This window comes from Eumetopias jubatus, unplaced genomic scaffold (assembly GCF_037043125.1).
Source record: "Eumetopias jubatus isolate StellerSeaLion01/CBP00866 unplaced genomic scaffold, mEumJub1_p1.0 scaffold_14, whole genome shotgun sequence".
NCBI classification, from domain to species: Eukaryota; Metazoa; Chordata; class Mammalia; order Carnivora; family Otariidae; genus Eumetopias; species Eumetopias jubatus.
In genome coordinates, this window is record NW_028274820.1 from 40395010 (window position 1) to 40421958 (window position 26949).

Below are 26949 nucleotides of genomic sequence, written 5' to 3' on the forward strand. Positions count from 1 at the left end.
TAGAGTACAGAGGTGAGGGAAGGAGTGACCCTCATTGGGAAATGCTTGGTTTATGGCCATGGGATTTAATGACCTAGAGGCTCTCATCATCATCATCATCACCATCATCACCATCATCACCATCACCACCATCACTACCACCACCACCATAATCACCTTCACTTTTGTTATTATCATTGCTTGTGATGTTTTGTTTCCATAGGTTGAATTTCTGGAAGTAAAACCAGTCCAGGAACAATTCTGTGTTAATGGTTCTTGCTGCACACTGACATATTGCTTTCCAAAATAACTATACTGATTTTAAATGCCACCAGCAGTGTATGTGAGTGGAGTGTTAGCGTGACAAATGACAGAGTTCTTAACTACTGCCTTCCAAATATTTATCAGACATCACTTTCTTATAACCAAAGAAAAGTCAAGGCAAAGACACTCTTTAGGAAAGAATTTCAGGGCTTTCTACTCAGAGGTTTAATGAAGATGGAAAGAAGAATGGAAACTAGCAACTTACTGTTGGTAACAGCTGAAGAGGGAGAAGTTAAACACTCATCAGGGGGCAAGGTATATGCAACACAGACTTCATGCCTTTCACTCCTAAGTTATACTCTGAACACATGGCCAGGGATTGTTGTTTTTGGTTTGGTTTTGAATGTTTACTTCTATCTAATAAAGTGAAACTGAGCAAATAAAACTGGACCAAGGGAGGGAGAATTTTATAAGAAGTTAATGATGAATTGGTAGAAACTTAAAGTTCAGTTAGTCTCTGACTAGGTCACTGCTAATTTGAAGAATTTTGATATTTTGTCTATTTAAAAAAAAAAAAAGTAATGAAAAACACATTGTCTCCCAAATTATAAACTAAATGTTACATGGTAGGCCTTTCTAGATGAGATGCCAGAGGCTAGATTGTCTGGCATATGTAGGGTCATACGAGTGAATGATTGTTTTCCATGGTGTGGGAAGCTTCTGTATCTAGTATTTTGAAACAAGGTTGGGAAACCTCCAGAACTGTCAGCCCAACTGTGGGACCATACAACCATGACAGTGCTCCTTAATCCAGAATAGATAGAGAATTATCGGGTTATTCAAGATCTGTTCGAACAGCAGTTTCCCTATGCAAGATCAGAAATCCTCCCCTAGATCGTCAGAGAGTTAACTTCTAAGAAATAACCTAAAACTGTTGAGTACAGACAAATGCAGCTCTTAAAAATAAGCAAACAAGTAACACCAGGATGATTTTCCATGTAGGAACAGCAGACAAAATCTAACTGACATAGTTAAAGAAAGATGACATCAATCAGAAAGGGTTTTGTTGGGCATCCCAGTAATGGGGGAAAAGGAAGATTCTGACAGTGCGGGGCTGTGTCTGGTCTTGTGGAAAGAGGCAGACATGCTGGGGGATAAGGCAGGGAGAAGTTGTAGGAGTAAAACATTGAGCTGCACTTTCTCCAATCCCAAAGACCCTGCTGGTCATCTGGCTTCCCGGGAAGCTGACCTTCAAGGAGAGAAGACTCTACCGGGCATGTATAATTGCTCTTCCTGGAAGTTGTTAGTCTCATGATAAGCTGGTAAATTGACATCTAAAATATAATAGACTCTCATTAGATCCAGTAAACCAACTCAGTGGCTGAAGTCCAACAAACCGGGCACTGATGAAAATGAGTTTGTTATGTCCAAATCCTCTCCCCGTCCCTCCAAAACCAGGTTGCATGGAATCTCTGATCTTTTCAGAGGAAGGGGGTTTCCCTGCTCTTGCTTGAGAGAATAATGAAAGTACAGTACAAGGCGTGGCTGGCTGGCACAGAGTTAAACACTCATTGAAAGGAAACTATAGCTATCATTATTATTCATCTTTCTCATGGCATTTATTTATTTTTTCGGCTAACATTTATTGAAGCTTTAAACCGTGCCAGGCCCTGTGCGAGTAATGACAACTATTACCTTTTTTTTTTTTTTGTATAGGTTATCAGTATATCATTAGGTATAAATATTCATACATCTCATTACTTCACTAAAATGCAAGATCCTTAAGCGCGAGTCCCATGCCCCACAGCACACCTTTGGTGCCACTCATATGGCATGTTTTACTTTCTGCCTGGTTCTACTAAACTATTTATACATGTTTTATCTCTCGATAAGAGTTGTAAGTTCCTTGAGAATTCTTTTCATCCTCTATCACAGTATTTTACCTATCAGGCCTTTAATAGATATTTATTGAATAAGTAAATGAATGCTCTTGTCAAGAATATTCTCTCTCTGCATGCACTGATTGATCCATTCCAAAAATGACTCAAAACGAGAATTAATTACTATGGTAAATAGGGTGATTTTTATATGAAAATATTTTTTGGGAGTATATGATGCTCACATATGTTTTTTCACTTACAATTTCAATTTCACTACTTCTTTCATTTAAAAAAATAAGCCACCTGGCAAGATTTCAAACTGCCCAGGAAGCTGTAGGGGAAACCATCGTTTTATTTTCAGTGATACACTAGCTTGATATTAAGATGGTCAGGAAGTAAGGTGTATGTCGATCGGTTATAAAAGTATACCAGTTGGAGAAAAGAGAACTGAAAGGCAGCTTCATCATCATCTGATGTTTTCAAATATCAGGCAGAAAAAAAGCTTTAAAGGGTCCCTAGGCTGGCATCTTCACTTTGCTGAGGTCAGAGACCTTCCTCAGGACACACAGTGGAGCCACACCCAAAACACACCCCTCTCACTTCCAGGAACAGGTGTGGTCCCTCTCCAAGGTCCTGCCCCCTACGGAGAAGTTTCTCTGCAAGCTTGCACAGAAGGAATTCAGCAAACATTTAATACACATTTCTAGGCGACCCTTGGAGAGAAAAACAACCTTTGCCCATTTAAAGTATTGGCTTTAAGTTCTTTTTCAAAGAAAAAGTGCATTCTGTGCAAGCCTAACCACCCCACAGATAACAATGGGAAAAATGAGAAGAAAATAAAACTAGCACACTTGATTGCGTACTTGGCTTGACTCCTTGCCTCACTGCTCATTATTGACGATGACTATGATTTCTTTTACTGAATAATGTGTGTGTGACTTGGTGGGGGCAGGACTGTGGTGGGTTAGTTACAGAGACCACCTTTGTTGTTCTGCCCGAGTACATGCAAACTCTAGACTGCTGAGCTGTCGACTCCTTAAGTGAGTGATTCTGATGGAATCATCATTTTCACTTCTTAAGGATACAGTGAGTTCAGATGAGCTGTCCAATAAGTAACAGGACAAAGCCAGACCACCTGGGAGCTGCTGCATTCTTCACCTGCCTGGGAGAAATGGAAAAGGTCAAAAAAAGGTCATCCTGTCAGAAACCTCCAGGCAAATTGAGGGCAAAGTAGCTGATCCCAACCTTTACAGGGGAATGCTTCTCACAGCCAGCCAGAGCCAGAGGCTGCTGTTCTGTCTGTAGCCAAAGAGATGCCCTTAAAGATAAAAGGTTTGATCCCCAGAGACCTGTAAACAGTGGCTGTGAATCGCTGTAATGGATTCTGTTACTTCCACCATTTACAACCATTACATTCACCAACAAGGTGAAGGAATCAGCATCCAGAACCTGGAAGGCCTGCTTTCCTTGAGCAGAGAAAGAGTCTGGAGCAGGGGTTCTCACCCTTAGCTGCACATTAGAATCACCTGGAGAGTTTTCCGAAATACAGATGCTTGGGTCTCACTCTGCACCTTCTGATGTAACTGGTCTGAAAGGAGCCTGGGCCTTAAGCCAGGCTCAAGTTAATCACAGGTTTAGAGGCTGACATATTTGAGGATCAGTGATGCTGTCTGCCTGCTGACTAATGAAAGCACTGGTCTGGCCCAGTCATTCTGTAAACGTGGCTCCAGGGTCAGCTAGAAGCCTTAGCTGGAAACTTGTCAGAGTACAAATTCTCAGGGCCCACCCTCGACCTACTGAATCAGAATTTCTGGGGTTGGAGACCAGCATTCTGTATTTTAGTAAGCCCTTCACATCATTCTGATCCTTGTCAGAGTTTGAAAACCACTGATCTAAGTCAAGACGTTGCTCCTCAAAGTGCGGTCTGCAGGCTGGCAACATCTGTATCCCTGGGAGCCTGTGAGAAATGTCACAGACCTACTAAACCAGAATCTGCATTTCAACGGTATTCCCAAGTATGTGTATGTGCACTGGAATTTGAGAAGCACTGGTCTAAGGAACGGCGGCAGATTAGTGTTCTCATTGGACTTTAGTTGTCATGTTTCGGAACGTTCGTAAGAGGGCAAGAGCACAACCAGAGTGGTAAGGGCCGTGACTCTGCATTCTGCCGCCTTTGGAAGAGGAGCTTGTATGGGATCACACGGGTAGGGTTTGACTCAGAGAAATATTGATAGTACATATGGTGAATGTAGTAGTAAGAAGAAAAGCTACTGTTTATCAAATAATTACTTGGAGCTTTATGGGTATAATTGCATGTTATCCTTGTAGAAAACCAGAGAAAGATCATCCATCCATTCATTCACGCATTTAACGACTACTGTATTATACAAACGTGGATGGCAGGTACTTTTCTAGATGTATCTCTGTGATCTAGCTCCCCCCCCCCCCCGCCATTATGGGGTCTCAAATCTGGACCAAACAGCAGACAGTAGTACATAAATGGATTTATAATAAAAAAAACATAGGTATTATGAAGAAAGGAAAGTGGTGTAAGGGAAGGGGATGAAGGAAGTGCTACAACGTAGTGAGGTAAGAAAACCCTCTCTGAGCAGATGACATTTGAGTGAAGACACACAGCTCTTAGGGGGCAGAACATCAAACAGAACACAGTGAGGGAGGAGAACAATGGTTAAACGTAAGTTTGGAAAACAGCCACAGGCCAGGTCAGCCTAAAATTAAATTGTCTCATAAGCCACGGTAAGTCTATACAGACAAGGAAACTGAGGAGGCCTTCTCAAACTTGGAGGTGCCTGCAAATGGCCTGGGACCTTAGTAAACCATCGTGTGGAGTTAGTCTGGGGATGAGACTGCAGCCTACAGTCCCAACACATTCCAAGAGATGCTGTTGATCCTGGCCTGTGGGCCACACTTAGTTGAAGCAAAAGGGATGGGGCTTAAGAAAGGTTCTTGTATGCACTCTGTTTATAGAAGAGCTTCTTTATCCCCTTTTATTTTGAAGGAGAAATAACAAGGAAAACTGAATGCCTTGGTAACTGCTGATACTTTGTGCTGTCTCTTGTGAAATATTTAAAAGATGTAAGATATCCCTGGCATCTTAGAGACAAATGATATTATCGGTGATCATCTCAGTGTAAGATATAAATAAAAAACAAAATACTCATGAGCCTCAAAATCCAGGCATTGTTCTTGCAGTAACTGACTTGTGGAAGCCAGAAGTTCAGCAGACCCTGAAGGCAGGCTCCACCTGGCCCCACCTCCCCCACCAGATGGTCTTGCTCTCACCCATTTGCAGCCTTGCCTTTGGTTCTCTTCACCCCATGAGAGATGTTTGGTGCTCTGGGGTGGATGGGCTCTGGGTTTTCAGAGAAACATGAACCAGTTTACATGCTCAAATCAATCAGGCTTGAGTAGAAAACAGAACGAAACAAGAAAGGAGGGGGCAAGGAGGTGTGTAGAGTTTGAGTATTTAGCTCTAGGCTTCCTTCCATGAAAACAACCGTAGCTTCCATTATGAAACAGATGTTCAAAGGGAAGGATGATTCCTCACTTTCTTTTGTCACTTGATATTCATGGGGTCTTCCTTGCACCTGGGGATGGAGGAGCGGGGGAAGTGGGGAGATGTTCTGTGTATGTATTGTATATGCCATTGCCTTGATGAATGACATGGTTTGGTTTGGTTTGTTTTCCTCCCCTTTTGTTAATTCTCTGTGTTCTTTTTCCTTTGTGCTGCACGATTAGGACCCTGCAGTGGGACACAGACCCCTCAGTGCTCCAGCTGCAGTCAGACTCAGAACTTGGGTATATGTCTGCTCTTTTGTTACTCCTTTTATTTCTTTGCTACACTTGTGTTGAAATGCTGGAGCTGTTGTTGCTCACGCTTTCCCCCCTTTCGTTGAACTTCCAGTTTGATAACTTTATTTCCTTCTGTTAGTTTTCCTTATAAAGGGAAGCCTTGAAGAAAGTCTCTCTTTGTGGAAAGCACCACAAAAAGTGGCTTTTGATTTCTCCTTCTAAATTCCTATTATTGTAAAACGACACTCCCCTAAAACCAAAATACAAACATACACCCACCCACACCTGTGCTTCAAGGTGCGGAACTCGCATTCTGTGGTGGGAGGTACGCTTGACTAGATCCTAACCATCCTTCGCCTCTATTAACAAGTTGCTTAGGTTAATTTTTGTCTAAAATTGGTATTAAAATGTTCTGTCTTGTTTGTTTCCTTTCCTTTTCACTTTTTTGGGGACTCAGCAAGAAGCATTTGATTTGAACTAAGTTTGAACATGTAAAGATTCCTGTTTAAAGAAAAAGCAAATTTGTTGCACTTCTCAGTGTTAAGAAATCTCAAATATTTCGATGATGGATGGTGTCTCCTACATTGTAAAGATCTTTTTGTTTCCTGATGGAAATGTACCATTACAGGTTAAAAGATTGCTTCAGAATGGAAAATTCGCCCCCAAAGAATAAAACACACAGGCCTAGAAACAAGAGTTTTATTCCTCTTGTAAGATTGTACTTAGCCGTAGTGGTGCATGAGATCTTTGCAGTGGGCTGTTTGTATCAGCTTATGCCCAAGCTCAGGAGAGCCGGTCTGTGTGCTCTGTGTGCGTCTCTTCCCAACTTTGCATTCAGTGAAATCCACTTGAAATCAGCTCTGGTGGAAGTATTTACACCATAAAAACTGGCAAATGCGACAAACCAGAGGCTTGCTCCCTTGCCTTCACACCCATTAAGAGACATTTGCCAGTATGCCACCAGGTACCTCCATATGTGAATGGCACATTTTATTACAGTATTTTACAAAATTATTATTTTTTTCTTCCTAAATATAAGCCAACACATCTCAAAGTGGGAATTTATTTGTTTATTTAGTTATCATTTATTTTGAATTCCTGAGATTCCTGGGCATGTATCTGTGGATTTCTATCAATGTCAGTGCCTACTGTAGGTGGACACAGAGGTTGGAGGGCGGTCTGGGTGTTAGGTTAAGTGTCATCTACCCTTGGCCCTTTGTGTATGCAAGAGTTCTCAGCAGACTCACAACACTGCTAAACTAAGGAAGTACTCTAATGCTTCAGGTAACTAAGAACACTCTTCCGACATCACTAAATTCTTGGCTATTTAGTTTTGTAGTTCATTGTATGTCATATTTCAAATTTTAGTATTTGAATAACCAAGAAATACAGCTTAAATCAAGCAGAGAAACATGAACATATAGTATGTTACAATTCAGGGGACTTTCAGAGTGTAGTCCTTCAATATTTCATTGTGTTTAAAAAAAATGGAGGATGGAACTGGCAGAGACTCTAGCCTATGCACTTAACAGATTTTTAGACAGATTGTGGCCTTGCTAAATTACACTTGCTGATGTAGAACAGTTGGGAGATTTCCCATTTATATGTGTTTTCCAAGCTAAAATTCAGTTGACTATGCAGATTAAAACTTGTGACTTGTTCTGGGGAGGTGGCATATCTGTGGCTCCCACCTTGCCTGCCACATTTTACTTCGGAGCAGGCCCAGTGAGTCAGAGAAAGATGAGAGATGAGATGAGATGTTCTGTTCACAGAGTAGTTGATTGTAGAGCGCTTGTAAGGATATTTGAGGGAAGGATGATTCCTCACTTTCTTTTGTCACTTGATATTCATGGGGTCTTCCTTGTACCTGGGGATGGAGGAGCGGGGGAAGTGGGGAGATGTTCTGTGTATGTATTGTATATGCCATTCCAAATATTCTCTTGCAGAGAATATTTGAGGGAGGAGATTATTTTAGCTAGGTTACAATTTTAAATACTGATTAATGGAAATTTCCCTTTTCTGATAGTCCTTACGTGCAAGGCTGTCTTCCCCTCATACACAGTTTGATGAACTATACCTCAGACAACACGATTTTTCTAGAGATAATGGTATTTCCTCTTATTGATTCTTGGCATGGGGTTGATCATAGCCCATAGCTTGCTCTGTCACCTGATTTTTTTTTAATTGAAATATAATTGACATTTTATAAAACAACTTTATTGAAGTATAATTGACAAAAAACTGCACACATTTAAAGTATTCAAATTGATGTTTTAACATGTGTACAAATTTATGAAACCATCATCACAGCCAAGATAATAAACATATTCATCATCCCGGTACGTTTCCTCACACGCCCTTGTGATCCTTCTACTGCTTCTCCCCATCCCCAGAACAGCTGATCTGCTTTTTGTCACTATACATTCATTTACATTTCCTGGAATGTAGAATAAATGAAACCATGTGGTGGGTACTCTTCTGACTGACTTCTTTCACCAGAATAACTAATTTGAGATTCGTTCCTGTGAGGTATGTATCAGTAGTTCATTCCTTGTTACTGCTGAGTAGTTTATCAGATGGACATGCCAGTTTGTTCATCCAGTCACTTTTTGATGTATATTTGGGTTGTTTCCAGGTTTTCTGCCCATTACAAATAAAACTGATGAACATTCATGTACAAATCATATTACAGACGTATACTTATTTCTTTGGGGTAAATATTGCCAAATTGAATGGCTGAATCGTATAGTGGATGTGCACTGAAGAGACGGTCAAGGTATTTTCAGAGTGGTTTTAGCATTATACATTCTCACCAGCAGTGCATGAGATCTTCAGTCCCTCCCCATTCTTGATGACATTTGATTTGGATTTTTTTAAATTATTTTTTTAACCGCTATTAAAGGAGTGTAGTGGTATCTCATTGTGGTTTTAATTTGCATTTCCCTAGTGACGTAATGTTGTTGCAAATCTCTTTATGTGCTTATTTGCCACCTAAATATCTTCTCTGATGAAATGTCTGCTTAAATTTTTTGCCCTTATTGTTTATGAATTGGGTTGTTTGTTTTCTCCTTATGGAGTTTTGGGAGTTCTTTACATACTTTTTAAATTTATTTTTTCTTGATTTACATTCAATTAACCAACATAAAATACATCACTTCTCTACATATTTGGGATACAATCCTTTATCCGATATATAGTTTGTAAATATTTTCTCCCCATTTGTGACTTGTCTTTTTCATTCTTTTAACTGCGTCTTTAAGAAAACAAACCTGTTTCATTTTGACAAATTCCAGTTTACAAATTTGTTCTTTTATGGGTCATGCTTTTGGTGACATAATTTCAATATTCAGGTATTCCTTCAAAGAGGTGGTAGAATACAATCACTTATGAAACCATTTGAGTTTGGGATTTTATTGTGGGAGAATATTTGAAAATACAAATTCAATAACTTTAATACTAACGGAGCTGTTGAGGTGATCTGTATTTTTCTGAGTGAGATTTGGCAGTTTGTGTCTTTGAAGTAATATGTCCATTTTATCTCCATTGACAAATTTATTGGCCTAAAACTGTGTATGCATTCCTTTATTATCTTCTAAATATCTGCAGAATCTATAGATATAGTCACCTTTCTCATTCTTGATATTGGTAAAGTTTGTCTTAGTCTTTTTCTTCTGGTATGGCTAGAGGTTTATCAATTTTATTGATCTTCTTATAGGACCAGCATTTGGGTTCATTGATTTTCTCCATTTTTCTATTTTCTATTTCACTGATTTCTACTCTGATATTATTTCTTCTGCTTACTTTGAGTTTAATATGATTTTCCTTCTTTAGTTTCTTAAAGTGGAAGCAGAGGTCATTGACTTGACATCTTTCTTCATTTCTAATATAGGTGGGTAGTGCTATAGAATTACCCATAAGTACTACTCAGTGGCATCTTGCAAATTTTGATCTATTTTTGTTATTTTCATTTAGTTCATAATACTTTCCAGTTTCCCTTTTTATTTTGTCTTCACCTGGTGAGTTATTTGGAAGTGTGTTATTTAGTTTCCACATGTTTGGGGATTTTCTAGGGTCTTTCTGTTACTGATTAATTCAATTCTACCATGATTAGAGAACATATTTTTTTAAAGAGTTATTTATTTACTTATTTGAGAGAGGAGGGGGGAGAGGGGCAGAGAGAGAGGGAGAAGGAGAGAAGCAGGCTGCGCTGAGCATGGATCCTGATGTGGGGCTCAAGCTTACGACCCGGAGATCATGACCTGAGCCAAAATCAAGAGCTGGCCACTTGACCTACTGAGCCATCCAGGTGCCCTGCGAACTTTTGTATTATTGGTGTCCTTTTAATTTGTTCAGACTTACTTTATGTTTATAGTATGATCTGTCTTAGTAAATGTCCTATGTGCCCTTGAAAAAGGTGTATGTTGTGCTGTTATTGCGTAAATGTTCTGTGAATGTCAGTCAAGTTGGTTGATTATGTTGTTCCAGTCTTACATATCTTTTGCTAATGTTCTGTCTGTTGGCTCTGTCAATTATTACTAGAGGGGTGAAATTTCCAACTACAGTTTTGGGCTTTTCTATTTCTTGCAATTCTGTCAGTTTTTGCTTCATGTATTTTGAAGTTTTGTATTAGGTGCATAAATGTTTAGGATTCTTATGTCTCTCTTGATAAATTAATCTCGGGCGCCTGGGTGGCTCAGTTGGTTAAGCGACTGCCTTTGGCTCAGGTCATGATCCTGGAGTCCCAGGATCGAGTCCCGCATCGGGCTCCCTGCTCGGCAGGAAGTCTGCTTCTCCCTCTGACCCTCCCCCCTCTCATGTGCTCTCTCTCTCTCTCTCATTCTCTCTCTCAAATAAATAAAAAAATAAAATAAAGTGTGTGGGATACATTAATCTCTTCATCATTAAGAAATGAACAACTTTGTCCCTGGTAATAAAGTTTTGCTCTGAAATTTCCTTTGTGTGACATTAATATAGCCACTTTAACTTTCTTTTGACTAGCATTAGCATGGTGTATCTTTTTGTACCCTTCAACTTTTTTTTCACCTTTTAACTTTTTAACTCTTACTTTTATTTATTTCTTTATATTTAAAGTACATTTCTTGTAGGCAACATATAATTGGGTGTTTTCATCTATTCTAAAAATCTCTGCCTTTTAATTGGGATAGTTGCACTATTTATATTTAATGTAATTATTGATATGGTTGGGTTTAAATCTTTATAATATTGATATTTGTTCTCGATTTGTCCTATATAATTTTCTTTCCTTTTATTATTTTTTTGGTGCTTCCTTTGTATTATTAAGTTTTTTTATGATTCCATTTTAACTCCTTGGCTTATTAGCTATATCTGTTTGCTTTATTATTTTAGTGGTTGCTTTAGTGTTTATAATGTATATCTTTAACTTACCATAATCTACTTTCAAATGCATTGTTTTTATTTTTAAGTACCCAATTATCACTGAGGTTTAAATAATAAGAAAAAATATCTTACATATTTACCCATGTAGTAAATACTTTTCCTGATGTTTCTCATTCCTTTGTGTAGATCCATACTTCCATCTTGCATAGTTTTACTTCTGCTTGGTGGATATTCTTTAACATTTCTTGTAGTGAATTTCTTCCATTAGGCATTTTATAGCTTTTTTTTTTTTGAAATACGTATTTTTGTTTTTGAAATAATGTTTTTTTGTTGAAATATATTTTCACTGAGTATAGAAGTCTAGGTTGATTTTCTTTCAATACTTCAGAAATGGTGTCTCATTGTCTTCTGTCTTGCATTGTTTTTGACTAGAAATTTGCTGTCACCCCTATTTTTATTCTTCTGTATATAGCAGTTTTTTTCTTTCTGGCTGCTTTTGCAATGTTCTCTTTTTCACTAATTTTGAGTAATTTGATTATGATGTACCTTGGTATAGTTTTCTCCATGTTTCATATGCTTGGGTTCACTGAGATTCTTTGGATCATTGGGTTTACAGTTTTCAACAAATTTTTTGAAAAACCTGACCATTAAATAATGGTCAGATATTCAATTACTTTTTTTCTGTTCCTTCTGCTCCTCTGGGAACTCAAATCACATGTATATTAGGTAACTTGAAATTTTCCTACAGTTAACTTCCTCCATACTTATCTTTCTTTTCTATCTGTGTTTTATTTTGGATTGTTTCCATTGTGTGTGTGTGTGTGTGTGTTCACTAGTCTTTTGTTTTGCAATTTCTTATATTCCATAAAGCCTACTCAGAGAATTTTTAATTTCTTATGTTGTAATTTTCATTTCTAGAAGTTCAATTTGGGTCTTTTAAAAAAATCGTACATGTTTCTATTTAATTTTTGAACACTTGAAATACAGTTTTAATAACGGTTTTGATAGCCTTGCTTGCTAGTCCATCATCTGTATTAGTTCTGGGTCAGTTTCAGTTGATTGACTTAATATCTTTTCATTATAGTCATTTTTTTCCCCTGCTTCTTTCCAGGTCTGCTAATTTTTGGTTGATGTCAGACATCGTGAGTATTAGTTTTTTAGATATTGGATGTATTTGAATTTCTATAAATCTTCTGGAGATTTGGTTCTGAGATACAGTTAATTCACTTGGAAATGGTTTGATCCTTTCAAGTCTTTCTTTTAAGATTTGTTAGTTGGGACTGGATTAGTGCTCAGTCTAGGGTTAAATAATTCCTGCTATTGAGGCAAGACCCTTATGTGCATTCTACACAATGACCCATAAATCTTGAGGTTTTCTAGCCTAGTAGGAGGGAACAGGCACTAATCCTGTTCCTGTGCAAGTGCCCAGAACTGTTACCTTTAATTTTTTCAGGTAGTTTTTTCCTTGGACTCAGATAGTTTCCTCACATATTTGCCCTGGATCAGTACTAAGCGGAATCCTCAAGGGCAACGCTTAGAAGATCTTTGGAGTTTTCTCTTTGTGCAGTTTTACTTTCTGTTATTTTGTCCTGTCAATTCTAGCTGCTTTGGTCTCCCTAGACTCTCCACTCTGTCTCCTCAACTTAGGGAGTCTGCTAGATTTCACTTGGATTTCTTCCCTGCAACATGGCCTGAGAATTCTCTCAATGCAGTAAGCTGGGGCACTTACTGGACTCAGCTTGTGGTTCCCCTCTCTCGTATATCACAGTTCTTTTTTCCTGACCTCTAGTAGCTTACAAACTGTTGTTTCATTCAAACTGCTCCCCCCCCTTTTTTTGGTTGTTTCAGGTGGAGAGTAAATCTGGTTTCTGTTACTCCAACTTGGCAATGTAGAGAAATAAGGGAGATGTTATGGCATTCAGGAAAAAAAGCTTCTAGAAAATTACAAATAAAATGAGAAAATAAGTTTGACTCATTTTTTTTTTAACCAGGCAAATTCTTATGACAGCACCCAAAATGCTTTGCTTTCTTAGACTATTATAATAAATTAAGTGAATTAAGATGATATAAGTAGGGAATGAAATAATAGGATAAAAAGAATAAATTAAAAGATCACAGAATAGAAAAAAATCTTAAGCTGGAAAGTGAAATTTGGGGTTGTAATGGAGAAGTTTGAGAGAGGGATTATATTTTAAGTATTTTTGTTGTTTTATGAAGGAAACATAAGTACAAATATCACCAGGAGATTGTCAGTCTTTAGGGAGATGTGCTGAGTAAGCATAAGGGGTGTGGAGCTAGGAGAGAAGCAAAGATTCTCAATGATTAATAGACATCAATGAGCAAATAATGGTATTTTGTGGCCCTTAACTCAAACCTATTAAACCCAATTAACATACAGGAATGTTTAGTGCCTTCTGATTTTATTGAAGCCTCACAATTATATTTCCTCCATGTCATAGTATATTAAACTCTTGGTGGAGTTTTTAAAATATTTGGAAGCAAATAAAAAATTTAAAATATTTGGAAGCTGTGAGGGATTTGGCTGCTACTTCCTTGAAGGAGGAACGTAGGGATGCCTTCCACCTTTGGGAGATATTGGTAGAAGGTGATGACCTCTTCTTTTTCTCAACTTTCTCTTTATTGTCGGCTACAAGAGAGGATGGGTATTACTTCTGAATCCACCAGGCACCATCCCAAACTGCTGTGGTGAAATAGATCACTCTGTCAAGAATAGAAATTAAACCAGCTCTATGAAGACACTAGAAAAACATATTCTTCAGGATGGTGGTAGGTGTTTGAGAAAATCTAGCCAGCCAGTTTTAGAGGACTTTTCCCATTTTAAAATCATTTCCACTTGCCTAACAGAACAGTAGTAACCTCATTAGCCTTTGGTGAAGTAACCTTCTTTATACTTATTCTTCAAGTTTTGTCAAATGTTCTTATATATTATGTTTAGATCTCTGGTTTGAATTAATTTTTACGGTTTTCCACGTAAAAATGTCTAGTATTTTCTTGAGAATAATGTGGGCTATGTTCTTGAGCAAACGGACAATCTCTGCCTTTTTAATAACACCTAATCACACTTTCTACAGAAAATGAAATATAGAACAGCAGCTTATAATGTGTGTGTATCAAAGGATAATGGTTAAATTGGATTAACAGACCCAATTACAATTTTGCCACAAAAGAGGGAGAAGTACTTACCTCGTATGCTACTTGTTTATCCAGTCCTCAAACATTTCTTGAGAAGCTGCCTGCTATCTGACAGTCTTTGTTCTATGTTCTCAAGAAACTTTAGTAAGCAAATTATAGGATATTTTCTGTTTCACAGAAGCAGCAGGATTTTCATAAAACTATATTCTTTTTTTATTCCACTTCAGAAAAATGAATATAGCCAGTTGGCAAGGGTGTGTGCTTATACTTTGGTACTAAGTCACTTAAAGAATTGTAAAATTTTATAGCTTTCTATTGCAACTTCTACAGAGGGCTGCTCATGAATATTAAGTCAATAAAAGGCCATTTCTATAAAATTTTTATATCATTGTCTTTTTATGTAATATTGGAGAAAACATACTTCTGTACTTTCTGTCCTTATAATTCTGAACTTTCAACTTCCTTTGTAACGTGGGCACTTGATAGGTTCTGTTGTACAGGTTCTGCCGAGCCTCCCCTGATAAAGCCAAGCTCAATTGTAACCATGACTATTTTGACTTCTCTCTCATCCTGGAAATTTGCAAGATTTACTCGTGTTATGAAATTCAAGGCAAACCCTTTGGCTATGCCTGTTGACTGAGCCAGACTTGACATTTGCTTCTGTTCAGGAAAAATACTTTAGCTGCCAAACTAATATCTCTGCACAGTAAGAAGTAAATATCATGGAAACGAAATAAATACCTCCTCAAATGATTTTTCAAATGTGAACGTAGAAAATGGAAAGTCATCTTTTTTGAAGTAATCAGAAAAGGTCAGCCATCAAGTTGCTTCCCGGTCCTTTGAGGAAAACACCCACTTGGAACCCGCGTGATAAATGGAGTGCAGTGAGGAGCTGCAATGCCAGGGTCACTTCCACTCGGTGGTGCCCCATTGTCACCTTTCCTTTATGTGGTGTCCCCACCCAACCCTAGGTATCAGTCCTTGAGATGTCACACGTCAACACCTAAGTGCACTACAGTACGGTGTTTGGAAAACAAATTAACCTTTATCATTTTTTAAATTTTATTATGTTAATCACAATGCAATACATCATTAGTTTTTGATGTAGTGATCCACACTTCACCTTTATCATTTTTTTAAACCTCTTTCATATTACATGAGCTTCTGTGCCCTTGGCTCCCTATATTCTTTCTGTGGATGCAGTGTTTTCTCATATGGCTCTCTTTGGGTGGCTCCCAAGGCCATATTTTCTGTTTTGTCTTCTTTTCTGAGCTTTGGTCATATATCTCATTCAATTGGAGAACGCTTCACCACAAACTCATCCACTTAAGTACTCCTTTTTAACCCCAAAGCCTATCTTTCTCTGGATTCCCCTGTGTCTTATAGTCACACCACTCACTTTTCCTCCCGTAAGGCATGAGGCCTTGAAAGAATCACCAATTGATTCTTTTTCCTTCACCCCCCATAAACTGCTAGGGCCTACCCCCTTCATTCTTTTCCAGAGTCACCAAACTACAGCATGTCCTTTCTGTTCCCAGGGCCATAACCACCTTGGACCAAGTCCCCGCATTTGTTAGACCATTGGTCACAAATCCAATAACCATGTCTCTGGCTGCCTCCTATGAATTAACGCTTGCCTGGATTCTCTGTTTACTGAACCCACCCACCCACCCTTTGCTTGTAGATCATTTTTCAATTCCTTTATGCCCAGCTTCTCAGGTCCCACACATAGTCTCTGGCCACTCACTTGTCAAAGAGAGAGATTGACACACCATTCTTCACATGGTTGCTATACTAATGTTTCTCTGCAGCTGTTAGTTTCTTACTCAGTAACTTTCAGTAATTTCTCATTATCTACAGCTTGAAGTTCAAGTTCTTTAGCTCAAGATTTTAAGCCCTCTAAGAGTCTGGTCTCAATGTACCTCTCTAAAATTAATCTTCCATTGCTCTTCAACTTAAAACTTCTATTCTGAAAACCTGGTCTCTCAGGTATAAAATGTGAATTCCGTCTCCAGGTCTTTGCCCGGGACCACCTCTCTAGGTCACCCTTCTCATTCCTTTCTACTTGACCAAGTCCTGCCTGTCTTTCAAGACTCACATCAGACCTTCAGTCTCACTGAAACTTCCTTTATTTATTGAAACACATAGTAACCTGCCCATTATACTCCCCTGTCCCACTTACTGTATAAATCACTCATGTTGACTCTTACTATTGTCTACCTTTCATTCCTATTTGCCTTTTGGTGTATATGTTCGACTCCTTTTTCTGCCTGTAAAGTTAGGATGTGGAATAGTGCCATGCTTCGAAAATTGTTTGTGGTTGCTGATAATGATGTTGGCTGAAGTAGTTCCTTTGCTAGTTGTCAAAGACACTGTACATACCCACATAAGATGTTTGGACAAGGAAGAAAATGGAACCATTACCATTCTTGCTGTCTTAGGAAATCTTCTTTGAGAAACCTCAAGGAATCTTAGAAGCAACACTAGAAAAATTCTTTGGCAGCACCATTAATGTATCAGGGGATGAAATACTCACATGCAAATAAACAGGAATAAAACCCAGCAGGACTGAGTGTGGGTCCAGTGAAGACATTCTTTTATTCCTTAGCCTTGACCTACTTTGTCATCTGGCTAAATAACTCCTTGTCTCTGAGAATATCTGTTCCTGATTTGATCTGCATGAGTTCCAAGTCTCATCCCTGCTCCAGACTTCTCATTATTGCTGTGACCCTTTTTGGTTTCCTGGCTTTTGAGGCCACGTACTGGCTTTTGACCTAAGCTCTGACTGCCACCTTATCTACTGTCACTCCTGTCCTGCCACTGGGTCTAATCAATATACATGTAGCATTATGATTTCCAGTCACTGAACACTCTGAGATTGCTATTCCAAGATTATGACTGAGAGCCTTTTGTGATTCACAGTTTGTAACTTTGTAGAGTTTCTTAGGTGCCTGAAGTATACTTTTACTCTGGCTTTTCCGTATCTTCGTATGACGTTTGCATTGTGACATTAGAAAAAAAAATCCTACTATGCTCTGTCTTGCAGCTTTACTTCCCAATATTGATGATGAATTACAAAATGAGTCGTGCACTCTGATATAAATAGATCTTTAAGAATTAGCTGATGGTGTCTGTGAAATTCTCATGACAGCCATCTCACTTAGCTATCTGAAGCCAGTTCTCTGATATTGTTGGGTTCCTTTATGAGTCCACTAGAGATAGTACAGCACTCTTTATGCAATTTTTCCCACTAATCCTGAATATGAAAGGCAGGAACATCAAGTTTGTTATATACAATTCACTGTGGTTTGAAATTAGAACATCAGAGAGAATATGTGTTGTATTGTAACTAATTGATTCAGGAAGAATTTGATGATGCTCATAGCAGTGATGGAAGAAGGTTCAAGTGCTCTGAGAGCTTTCATGAACCATTGAAAGCTTTTAGTCCCTCTCTTGAATCCATCCTTCTACAGTCAGATCTGGCTACTGCTTGGGGCCAGGGGGCTATCAGTATGGATTAATATTCATGACAAAACCTTTCCCTGCCCTCCTGCTCAATCTTGCTACAGAATATTAAGAAAAATTAAGCATGGGCAACTGGATATCCACATGCAGAAAAAAATGAAGTTGGACCCCTACTTCATACCATCTATAAAATTAACTCATACCAAAAATCTAAATGTAAAATCTAAAACTACAGAACTCTTAGAGGAAGAGAGAGATAAATCTTCATGACTTTGGGTTGGGCAATGATTTCTTAGCTATGACTCCAAAAGTACAAGCAGCTAATGAAAAAAATAAATAAATTAGACTTCCCTGAAGTTGAAAACTTTTGACTTTAAAAGACATCATTGAGAAAGTGAAAAAACAGCCCACAGAATGGGAGAAAATATTTGCAAATCATATATCTGATGAGCCTAGTATCCAGAATATATAAACAATCTCTTGTAACTCAACTACAAAAAGACAACCCAACAAAAAGGCAAATGGGCAAATAGGGGTACCTGGGTGGCTCAGCTGGTTGAGCATCTGACTCTTGATTTTGGCTCAGGTTGTGGGATTGAGGCCCTGTGTTGGGCTCCTCACTAAGCAGGGAGTCTCCTGGGGATTCTCTCCCCCTCTCCCTCCCCCCCACGCATGCACTCTCTCTCTCTCAAATAGATAAATAAATCTTTTTAAAAAAATAAAATGAGCAAAGATCTTGAATAGGCATTTCTCCAAAGAAAATATGCAAATGCAAATAAGCACATGAAAAGATGCTCAACGTCATTAGCCCTCAGGAAAATGCAAATTGAAATCACATCAAGACACCACTTCACACTCACTAGGATGGCTATAATAAAAAGACTAATAATAAAGGTAGGCAAAGATGTGGAGAAATTGGAACCCTTGTACACTGCGAGTGATTATAACTTTAGTGAAGCCACTTTGGAAAACGGTCTGGCAGTTCCTCAAAAAGTGAAACATAGAATTACCATATTGACCCTGCAATTCTACTGCTAGGCATATGTCAATTCTGAGAGAATTCAATCCAATTCCAGGAGAATTGAAACCATATGTACACATAAAAGCTTGTACACAAATATTCATAGCAGCATTTTTTATAATAGCCCAAAGTAGAAACAATACAAATGTCCATCAACAGTTGAATGAATTAAATATAATATGGTATATCCACACAGTGGAATATTATCCATCAATAAAAAAGAATGATATATTGATACACGCTATCTGAATCTTAAAACATTATTCTGTGAAAGAAGCGAGGCACAAAAGGTCACATCCTGTATTATTGCATTTATATGAAGGTAGAAGGTAGGTCAGTAGCTGCTGAGGGCTGGGGAGAGGGAATGGGGAGTGACTGCCAGTGGGTATGGAATTTCTTCAGGGGTAAAGAAAAAGTTGTACACTTAAATGGTGGTGATGGTTACACATCTTAGTAAATATATGAAAGCCCACGAAACTGTACACTTAAAAAGGGGGGGAATTTTATAGTATGTGAATTTTATTTCAATAAAAAGTTAAGATACCCTTCATCTTCAGTCTTTGATCAAAGGGCTCTGATCCCCTTGCCATCAATAACCACTCCACCAGATCCTTGCCCTGTCAAAATTATTTTCTCATTTAAATTCTTTATTTCTTTCTTTATTCTCTATTTTTTCTTAAAGGCAACGAGATAGTAATTTCTTTGAAATCTAATGGGTGTGCTTTAACGCTCCACATGTAGGCACAAAACAGTGACTGTCTCCATATTTTCAGGTCGCAGGTGCAATGGCTTTAGGAGCCAAAGTTTTGGGGTCCATGGCTTTGAAAAGAATGGATGCCTTTTCAGAACATAGGCACAAAACCAGGGTATCTTCTTTTGGTAGATAACTCTTTGCAAGTATTTTTTTCTCTTCACGATTAAAAAGAATGTTTAAAGTCTTAATCACATTTAAAAATATCAGTAAAGTTTTTCTTCCACTTTCACTCATCTTTGAAATGGGAGCCACAGAGTATGTATTTGTGAGAATTCCAGTGTCTGTGTACATGTTTCTTATGCTGTTAATGATAGGACAGAATCCTTCGATTTGGGGGTAAGTCTGTATAACCTTGACTCTCTGCAGCTTTGGTAGAAATCATAGACCATGCTCAGGTCACACTTGGAGTTTTATCTTTCTTGGATAACGAAATTTTGTAAGCAGTTTATTAGCAAAGCCACGCTAACCTTGCTATGGTTGGACGGACAGGAGATCTCAACTGAACCAGCAACAGAAAGGGAAATGGGCCCAGAGATACTGGGAAGGGAGTAGTTTTCTTCTGGGGATTCAGAATGTCCAACCCAAGGACAAATGGGCAGAACCTGGGTAGAACGGACTGTGCTTGTGGTGAACTGGGAACTTTTACATCCCAAGTGCCAGCAAACGACCTTCTCGAACTTCAAATAGCTTCACTTTTTATTCTTTATCAACACCCAGTTTTTCTTTTTAGAAGAAATATTTCAATTTTGGTGCATTATGGCTTTGCCCAGCCAGCTGGTTCAGCAGGTTGACAGGGGCAGGTGGAGAAGAAACTTCCAGGACTTTTAGTGGGGAGTCCCACCCCCGCCATGGGGACACGTGGGCCCCGTGTCACCCCAGGACTATACCAGGTTAGCTTGTGAGGGATCGTGGTTCCTTGCCCAGGGTCTCTCGCATCCCCTGCCTGACTTGTTGGTTTTAGATCCAGGACAGACTCTCGCCAGTACCTTCATATGTTGAACACTGCAGTCTCCTTTGCCTGCCTCTTATCTCTCGCTCATCTTGGTTCATCTTTGTGCCTGGCCCATCTCATAGAGCTTTCTCTACAAGCTTGGTCCAGGGGCATCCTCTCTTTTCAGTGGGACTAAGACCTCATCCTTTAGGATTTGGCTACGGGTTGGGGAAGCCCCAGGTGAATCTGGTTAAATAGTGACATCTGTGTTCCCACACGTTACCCAGTATTTCTAACTCAATGGTACTCAGGCTTTAGTGAGCATAGGAATCACTGGACCCTGCCCCCAGAGTTTCTGTTCCATGGGTTTCAGGTGGGGCCTGTGAATTTGCATTCTAACCTGTTCCCAAGCAATGCTGTGGCTGACGGTCAGAGACCACACTTTGGGAACCGCTGCTCTAGGACTTCTCCCATTCGGGTTCTCTCTAGATTTGTTAAATGTGGTCAGAGTGAATCCAAATATTGAGAGGCCTTATTGTATTTCTTAAGTGACATTGAATTGCTTTCTTACGGTTGTTTAGAACATGATACATGTTTAATTCAGTACATTTAAAATTCTATTAGAGCCTCTTATTTTGGAATAAATTATCAAGGTGAAAAATACAGAGTATAATTTAATAATAATGCCATGTCCACCATGGCATTTGACGGTTAAAGGCTCAATGTACATTTCTGTGTGATGCCTTCCGCCTTTTCCTTTTTCTAGTCTTCTCTTCCTCCCTCCTTTCCTTTCTCTCACATTTATTTGGTGCCTGTTCTGTACCTGACATTGAACTGAGGACCGGGGTATAGAGCTGAATCAGTACAGGATGAGTAAGTTTGCAGCCATGTATGACATGAGAAGACCAGGGGTTGTGGCAGACGTATCTGCCCGCACAGTGGTAAGAGGATGAGCTCTGCAGGAGGGGGGCTGGGCAGGCAGCAAAGCTATCCCAGAGCCAGGACTAAAGAACCTACTTAGAAGGAAAAGGAATCATAGTAGCATCAGTTCTACGATGGGGTCCCCCCCCCTTTTGCTAAGCAGTTTAATTTGCATCCTTGTATAAAAGAATTATGAGCTGGTAAATCTTGAATAAAAATAAATATGCTCAAAGTTCATACTTTTTAAAATATTTTATTTATTTGAGAGAAAGAGAGCATGAGAGGGGGGAGGGTCAGAGGGAGAAGCAGACTCCCTGCTGAGCAGGGAGCCCAATGCGGGACTCGATCCTGGGACTCCAGGATCATGACCTGAGCCGAAGGCAGTTGCTTAACCAACTGAGCTACCCAGGTGCCCTCAAAGTTCATACTTTTAAAGGAAATAACTACCGGCTACTTCATCTCTTAAACATAGTTTGTACCAATTTTGTCAGCCAATAAAATCATAGAAATATTTTTCTACAAAAAGGAAAGTTGAGGAAGGCCTTGATCACAGGGTTGTATAAATGGATGGATTCTAGATCCATTGACGTGCAGGCCCTTAGATGGGTCCAGGGCCGACTCAGCCTGGTGATGGGTATTAAAGAGGGCATGTATTGAATGGAGCCCTGGGTGTTATACACAAACAATGAATCATGGACACTACATCAAAAACTAATGATGTAATGTATGGTGATTAACATAACATAATAAAATTAGAAAAAAAAAAAAAAGAATTGAGGACTCAGAGAACACACCTAAGAGGCAGGTCTTTGCCGTGGAAGGGTGCCACCTCCTGGCCAGTCTTTCGGAACCAGCGAGGACTGGGAACCTCTGTGTGGTACTCACCTTGCAAACACTACCCTATTATGTCCTAATACTTCAGGCCTGGCTATGTCTCAGGAATCCTTTCTCATGCTTATAAAATGATCACATGTGCTTGGCCTGCCACTATATTAGGTTTTAAGAATGCGCCTCACTAAGGCGATGCTCATAAGGCACTAGGAAAAAAATAGGACAAGGTCAACAGAGAACAATTTCTAAGAATATGGTCCTTGGACTTGATGTTTGATGGAGCCAAGACGTGGGCCTGTTACTTACTACCTTTGTGATTTTGAGCAAATGATTTCACACCACTGAACCTCAGTTTTCTCAGGTGTAAAATCAGAATATGATGTAAAGTTATACTGAGGATAAAATAAGATAATATATGAAAACTGTTTATATGCATTATAACCACACAGTTACTAAAGCAACAGCAAAAGGCCACAAAGAATAAAAACATTTGATATAAATGCAGCTTAATCAATCTGAAGACTGCATGGAAAGATAGAGTAATCTATCAATTACCCTGCAAGAAGTGTTGCAAGGGATTGCTTTAAAATCTGAGACCAGGGGGTGCCTGGGTGGCTCAGTCGTTAAGCGTCTGCCTTCTGCTCAGGTCATGATCCCGGGGTCCTGGGTTCAAGTCCCGCATCGGGCTCCCTGCTCAGCGGGAAGCCTGCTTCTCCCTCTCCCACTCCCCCTGCTTGTGTTCCCTCTCTCACTGTCTCTCTCTCTGTTAAAAAATAAAAAAAAAAACTTTAAAATCTGAGACCAAGTCACCCACAAGTTTATAGATGTATCAGCTGATGGACACATTGGGAGAACCACGTGATCACAGCTAGGCTTTTATGTCTTCTTGACAGTTTGGGTGGAGTTGGGAGCTCACAAACAGTGTCAGTGAGGGACTGGTTGAAACTTTTCGATAACTATTGAGAAAAGAAAATATTTTGTTTAGTGAGATAAGCTCATTTATACAAGATAGGTTTTGAAAGCAGAGAGGTTTCAGGGTGATAATACTTTCAGTTAAAGGAAAAGCAAATAGAGTCTTCTAACCAGCCAAAACTATGCAAAACTATAGTGTCTCCTTGACAGAGATAATCTCCAAATCTATCTTAAAGAATTTTTAATTTAGAGCACTTATAAATCTGTTTTCTCTGATTTTTTAAAACAAATATAAATGTTATGATCATCAGTCAAAAAGATAAATTAATAGTAGAGATGCTTAGGCCAGGAACTGCTTACTATGTGCCAGGCACAAAAGTAAGTGCTTTTACAAATATTAACTTCATTCACTCTTCACAACCACTCAATGATATGTACCTGTTTTACAGATAAGTTTGAGGCTTAGTAGGGTTTGTCACTTATCCAAAGCTTTTACCTACCATTCAGCTGGTAAGTGACCAAGCAAAAATTTGAACTGAAATTCGTTTCTCAATGAGTACATGACTTAACCATTATGCCATACTGTCTTACCAGTTGGTTTTGATTTGCCATGGTGGATTATGTCTGCTTCCTATTTCCAGTGTCTGCTGCTGGTTACCCAACAAGATAGGCCTACAGCTTATGTCCCATTAGTTAGAAGCCCTGGAATCCCTGCCTGCAGGTATAGGTACCTTTTAGTGCCTCATACGGATGCCCATAGAAGTCTAGGATCCAGGGTGATCTCTTCATGCTGGGGGTGACCCCACTGGAAATGGTGGGATCAAATGGGGTGTCTGGGTGGCTCAGTTGCTTAAGCGTGTGACTTGGTTTCAGCTCAGGTCATGATCTCAGGGTCGTGGGACTGAGCCCCGCATTGGGCTCTGCGTTCAGCATGGAGTCTGCTGGAGATTCTCCCCCTCTTCCTCTGTACTCTCCCCCCGCCACCGCCCCTGCTTGCTTGCTCACTCTCTCTTAAATAAAATTTTTTAAAAAAAAAATTGAAATGGTGGGGATGTAATACCAGCACATGTTTCTTTTCCATCTCTTCACTTGAGTGACAGAGCCTGACCTCTTGGGACTTCAGAAGGCTGCTCTGGGCTATGAAACAGCAGGAGAGGTAGCACCCCAAAGAGTCCTGGGGTGTCTATCCATGCTTTCTTTTTCACCTGCTTCAAGAAAGACCCATTTCAGGAAAGAAAACATTCTTTGATGTTAAACTAATCCCTGAATTTCTTACTTTGAAACTTTGAGCCTTTTACCTTGTTTGGCAACTTTGTTTCTAGCATGTTTTGTTTGTTTTCTGCTAATTCTGTGTGAGGAGGCTTCCTGGAGTGCAGGGAACCCAGCCTGACCCTCCTTGGGGGCCCAGACTTTGGAGTGAATGAGGTCTGTGGGGCCCAGGGCTGCGTGGCGCTTGTTGAGACATTAGAGTTGGCCAAGCAGGCTTATCCTCTAAACCCACGTTTGTTTGTATCTGCTCTGTGCACATCTTAGATAGCACCTTGTTTGAGTAACTCACAGAGAAGAAGAAAATTTTATTTTCCTAGAATGCTTGGGAAATCATATGTGGAAATTTCTAGCTGTGACATGTATTGTCTTTCATTTTATTATTACTACTAGAACTAAAAGTACAATGAGTCTGTGCCATCTGCTAGTAATAATTAAAAACAATAATATGAATAGAATGTGCTTCTACGGGTGATAGAGAGCTAGGGAATGTAGCTGGGATTCCCTGTATGAGCTATCGAGCTGTGTGTTTATTTCACCTTTCCCTCTTTCCCTCAGACACACACACACACACACACACACACACACACACACACTGTATGCCTAGAAATTTTTAAGAAACATGGTAGAATATGTCCCATGCTAATACTAAATCAATTTGTTAAAAAATAGTATTCCAGAAATTGTTTTAAGATATATGTGTGTAAATTATGCACATATGTACACATAATATATATGTAGTATATGCATTATATGCATGTAGTACATATACATTACCATAACAATCCTAATAGCAAGTACTAGTAATATCTCCATTTTACAGATGATGAAACTGAGGCACAGAGAGGTTAGGTACCTTGTTCAAGATCACACACACAGCCTGGAAGTGGGGGGCTAGAGTCTATGGGCTTAGCCCGTAGATGGCTCTGCCATCTCCATGATTTGGATGTTTCCTGGGTGATGTGGGAGGTACTTCAGATTTTTGCAGTAGCTCAGAAATCACCATTAAGAACCCTAGGTAGGAGTTGGCTTGGTGGAAAAGGCACTGGACCAGGACTCAGGCCAACAGTATTTTAGCCCTCATTCTACCATTTATGAGTTGTATATACTTGCACATGTCTCTTACACTGCATTTCATTTTCCTCATCTATAAAGGAGATGGTGATAATGTCTTCCCCTATGCCTCACAGAGGTGTCATGAGGACAGATGACATGATAGATGTCAAAGACATCTGAAAACGCTTGAAGTGTGACATAGATATTCAGAAATGATTTTTCACATGGTCATAGTTACTTGGGGAATTCCAGGCTAAACATTTATTACTCTTAGCCCAGCATCCTCTTCATTCACCTATGTGATAGCAATGTCTTTAAACAAATTCACATGCTAATCTGTGTTAGTTCCTTCCTGGAGAACTGAGAAGTGTTCTACTCCCCCCTTGGCATGATCCTCTCAATACTATCATGGCAAACATGTTACTCCACTAAGAAATCATCTTTCTTTTCTTCTGACTTGACGATCGTTACTTTTTCTTTGTCCATCACACGTAAGAAGCTAGGACCTTGTATTACCAATGAAAATTCCCTTTATAAATTTAAATCAAGTGAAATCAAAGGTGCTCTGAATGGAAGGGGGTCTCCTCTGAGCCAGACCAAGACTTTGTTTTACAGATAGAAAGGCTGAGGGTCAGCATGAGGGACCTACCTGACATCACCAGCAAATTGGGGCCAAAGTGGGCCAGAAAGCCACATGTTCCAGCTGCCAGCCCAAGGCCAGTTCTCGTTTATGGTCCTGTGTGGTATTACTGATAGCTCTTCTGCAAGGAATGCCTTCCCTCTTTAAACGTTTGTCGTTTGTCACTTACAGGCGGAGACTGCACAGGCTGGGTGTGTCGAAGGTTACCCAAGTGGATTTCCTGCCCAGGGAGGTGGTGGCCTACTCCAAGGAGACCCAGACTCCTCTAGCTACACATCAGTCTGAAGGTAAACTGTGTCTTCTGTTTGCTTTCCGTATTATCTCTAGGAGAAATTGCCAGTGTGTTCTATCCTTCTTGTTGATTTTATATCTTACCATAGCAGATCTTCCCAGGACAGAAACATAATGATGCGCTGAAAATCTAAGGCTCCCTTGGCCCAGATTTTGAAAGCTCTGGACAGGGAGCCCGGTGGTACTCCTCAAAGGACCCGTGAACTTTAAAATGGATTACTTAGCTGACACTTTGTCAGAACTGTATGAAGGGGAAAAATCATCACAGGGTGACATGCTAAAAACTTTTCTGAATTTTTTCAGTAAGAACAGTGCATACATTATGAGTCATCATTTTCAGGAGTCAGCAAATGGTAGCACACCACCTGTTCCTCAAAATCGAGTGTTTTGGGATACAACCACCGCCAGTCATTC

At 39.4% G+C, this 26949-nt stretch overlaps 1 protein-coding gene across 5 annotated transcripts in view; it reads left to right on the plus strand.

Moving 5' to 3' along the window:
• DYNC1I1 (dynein cytoplasmic 1 intermediate chain 1) overlaps positions 1-26949 on the plus strand; it is a 272515-nt gene that overhangs the window by 17892 nt on the left and 227674 nt on the right. For 3 of the 5 annotated variants that reach the window (XM_088018701.1, XM_028118650.1, XM_028118678.1), the window contains exons 4-5: positions 5883-5942; positions 26416-26531. In XM_088018701.1, the coding sequence (XP_087874827.1) occupies positions 5883-5942; positions 26416-26531 (176 nt within the window). The remainder of the gene's footprint in view (positions 1-5882; positions 5943-26415; positions 26532-26949) is intronic. The other 2 variants (XM_028118661.1, XM_028118697.1) reach the window with 1 other exon arrangement.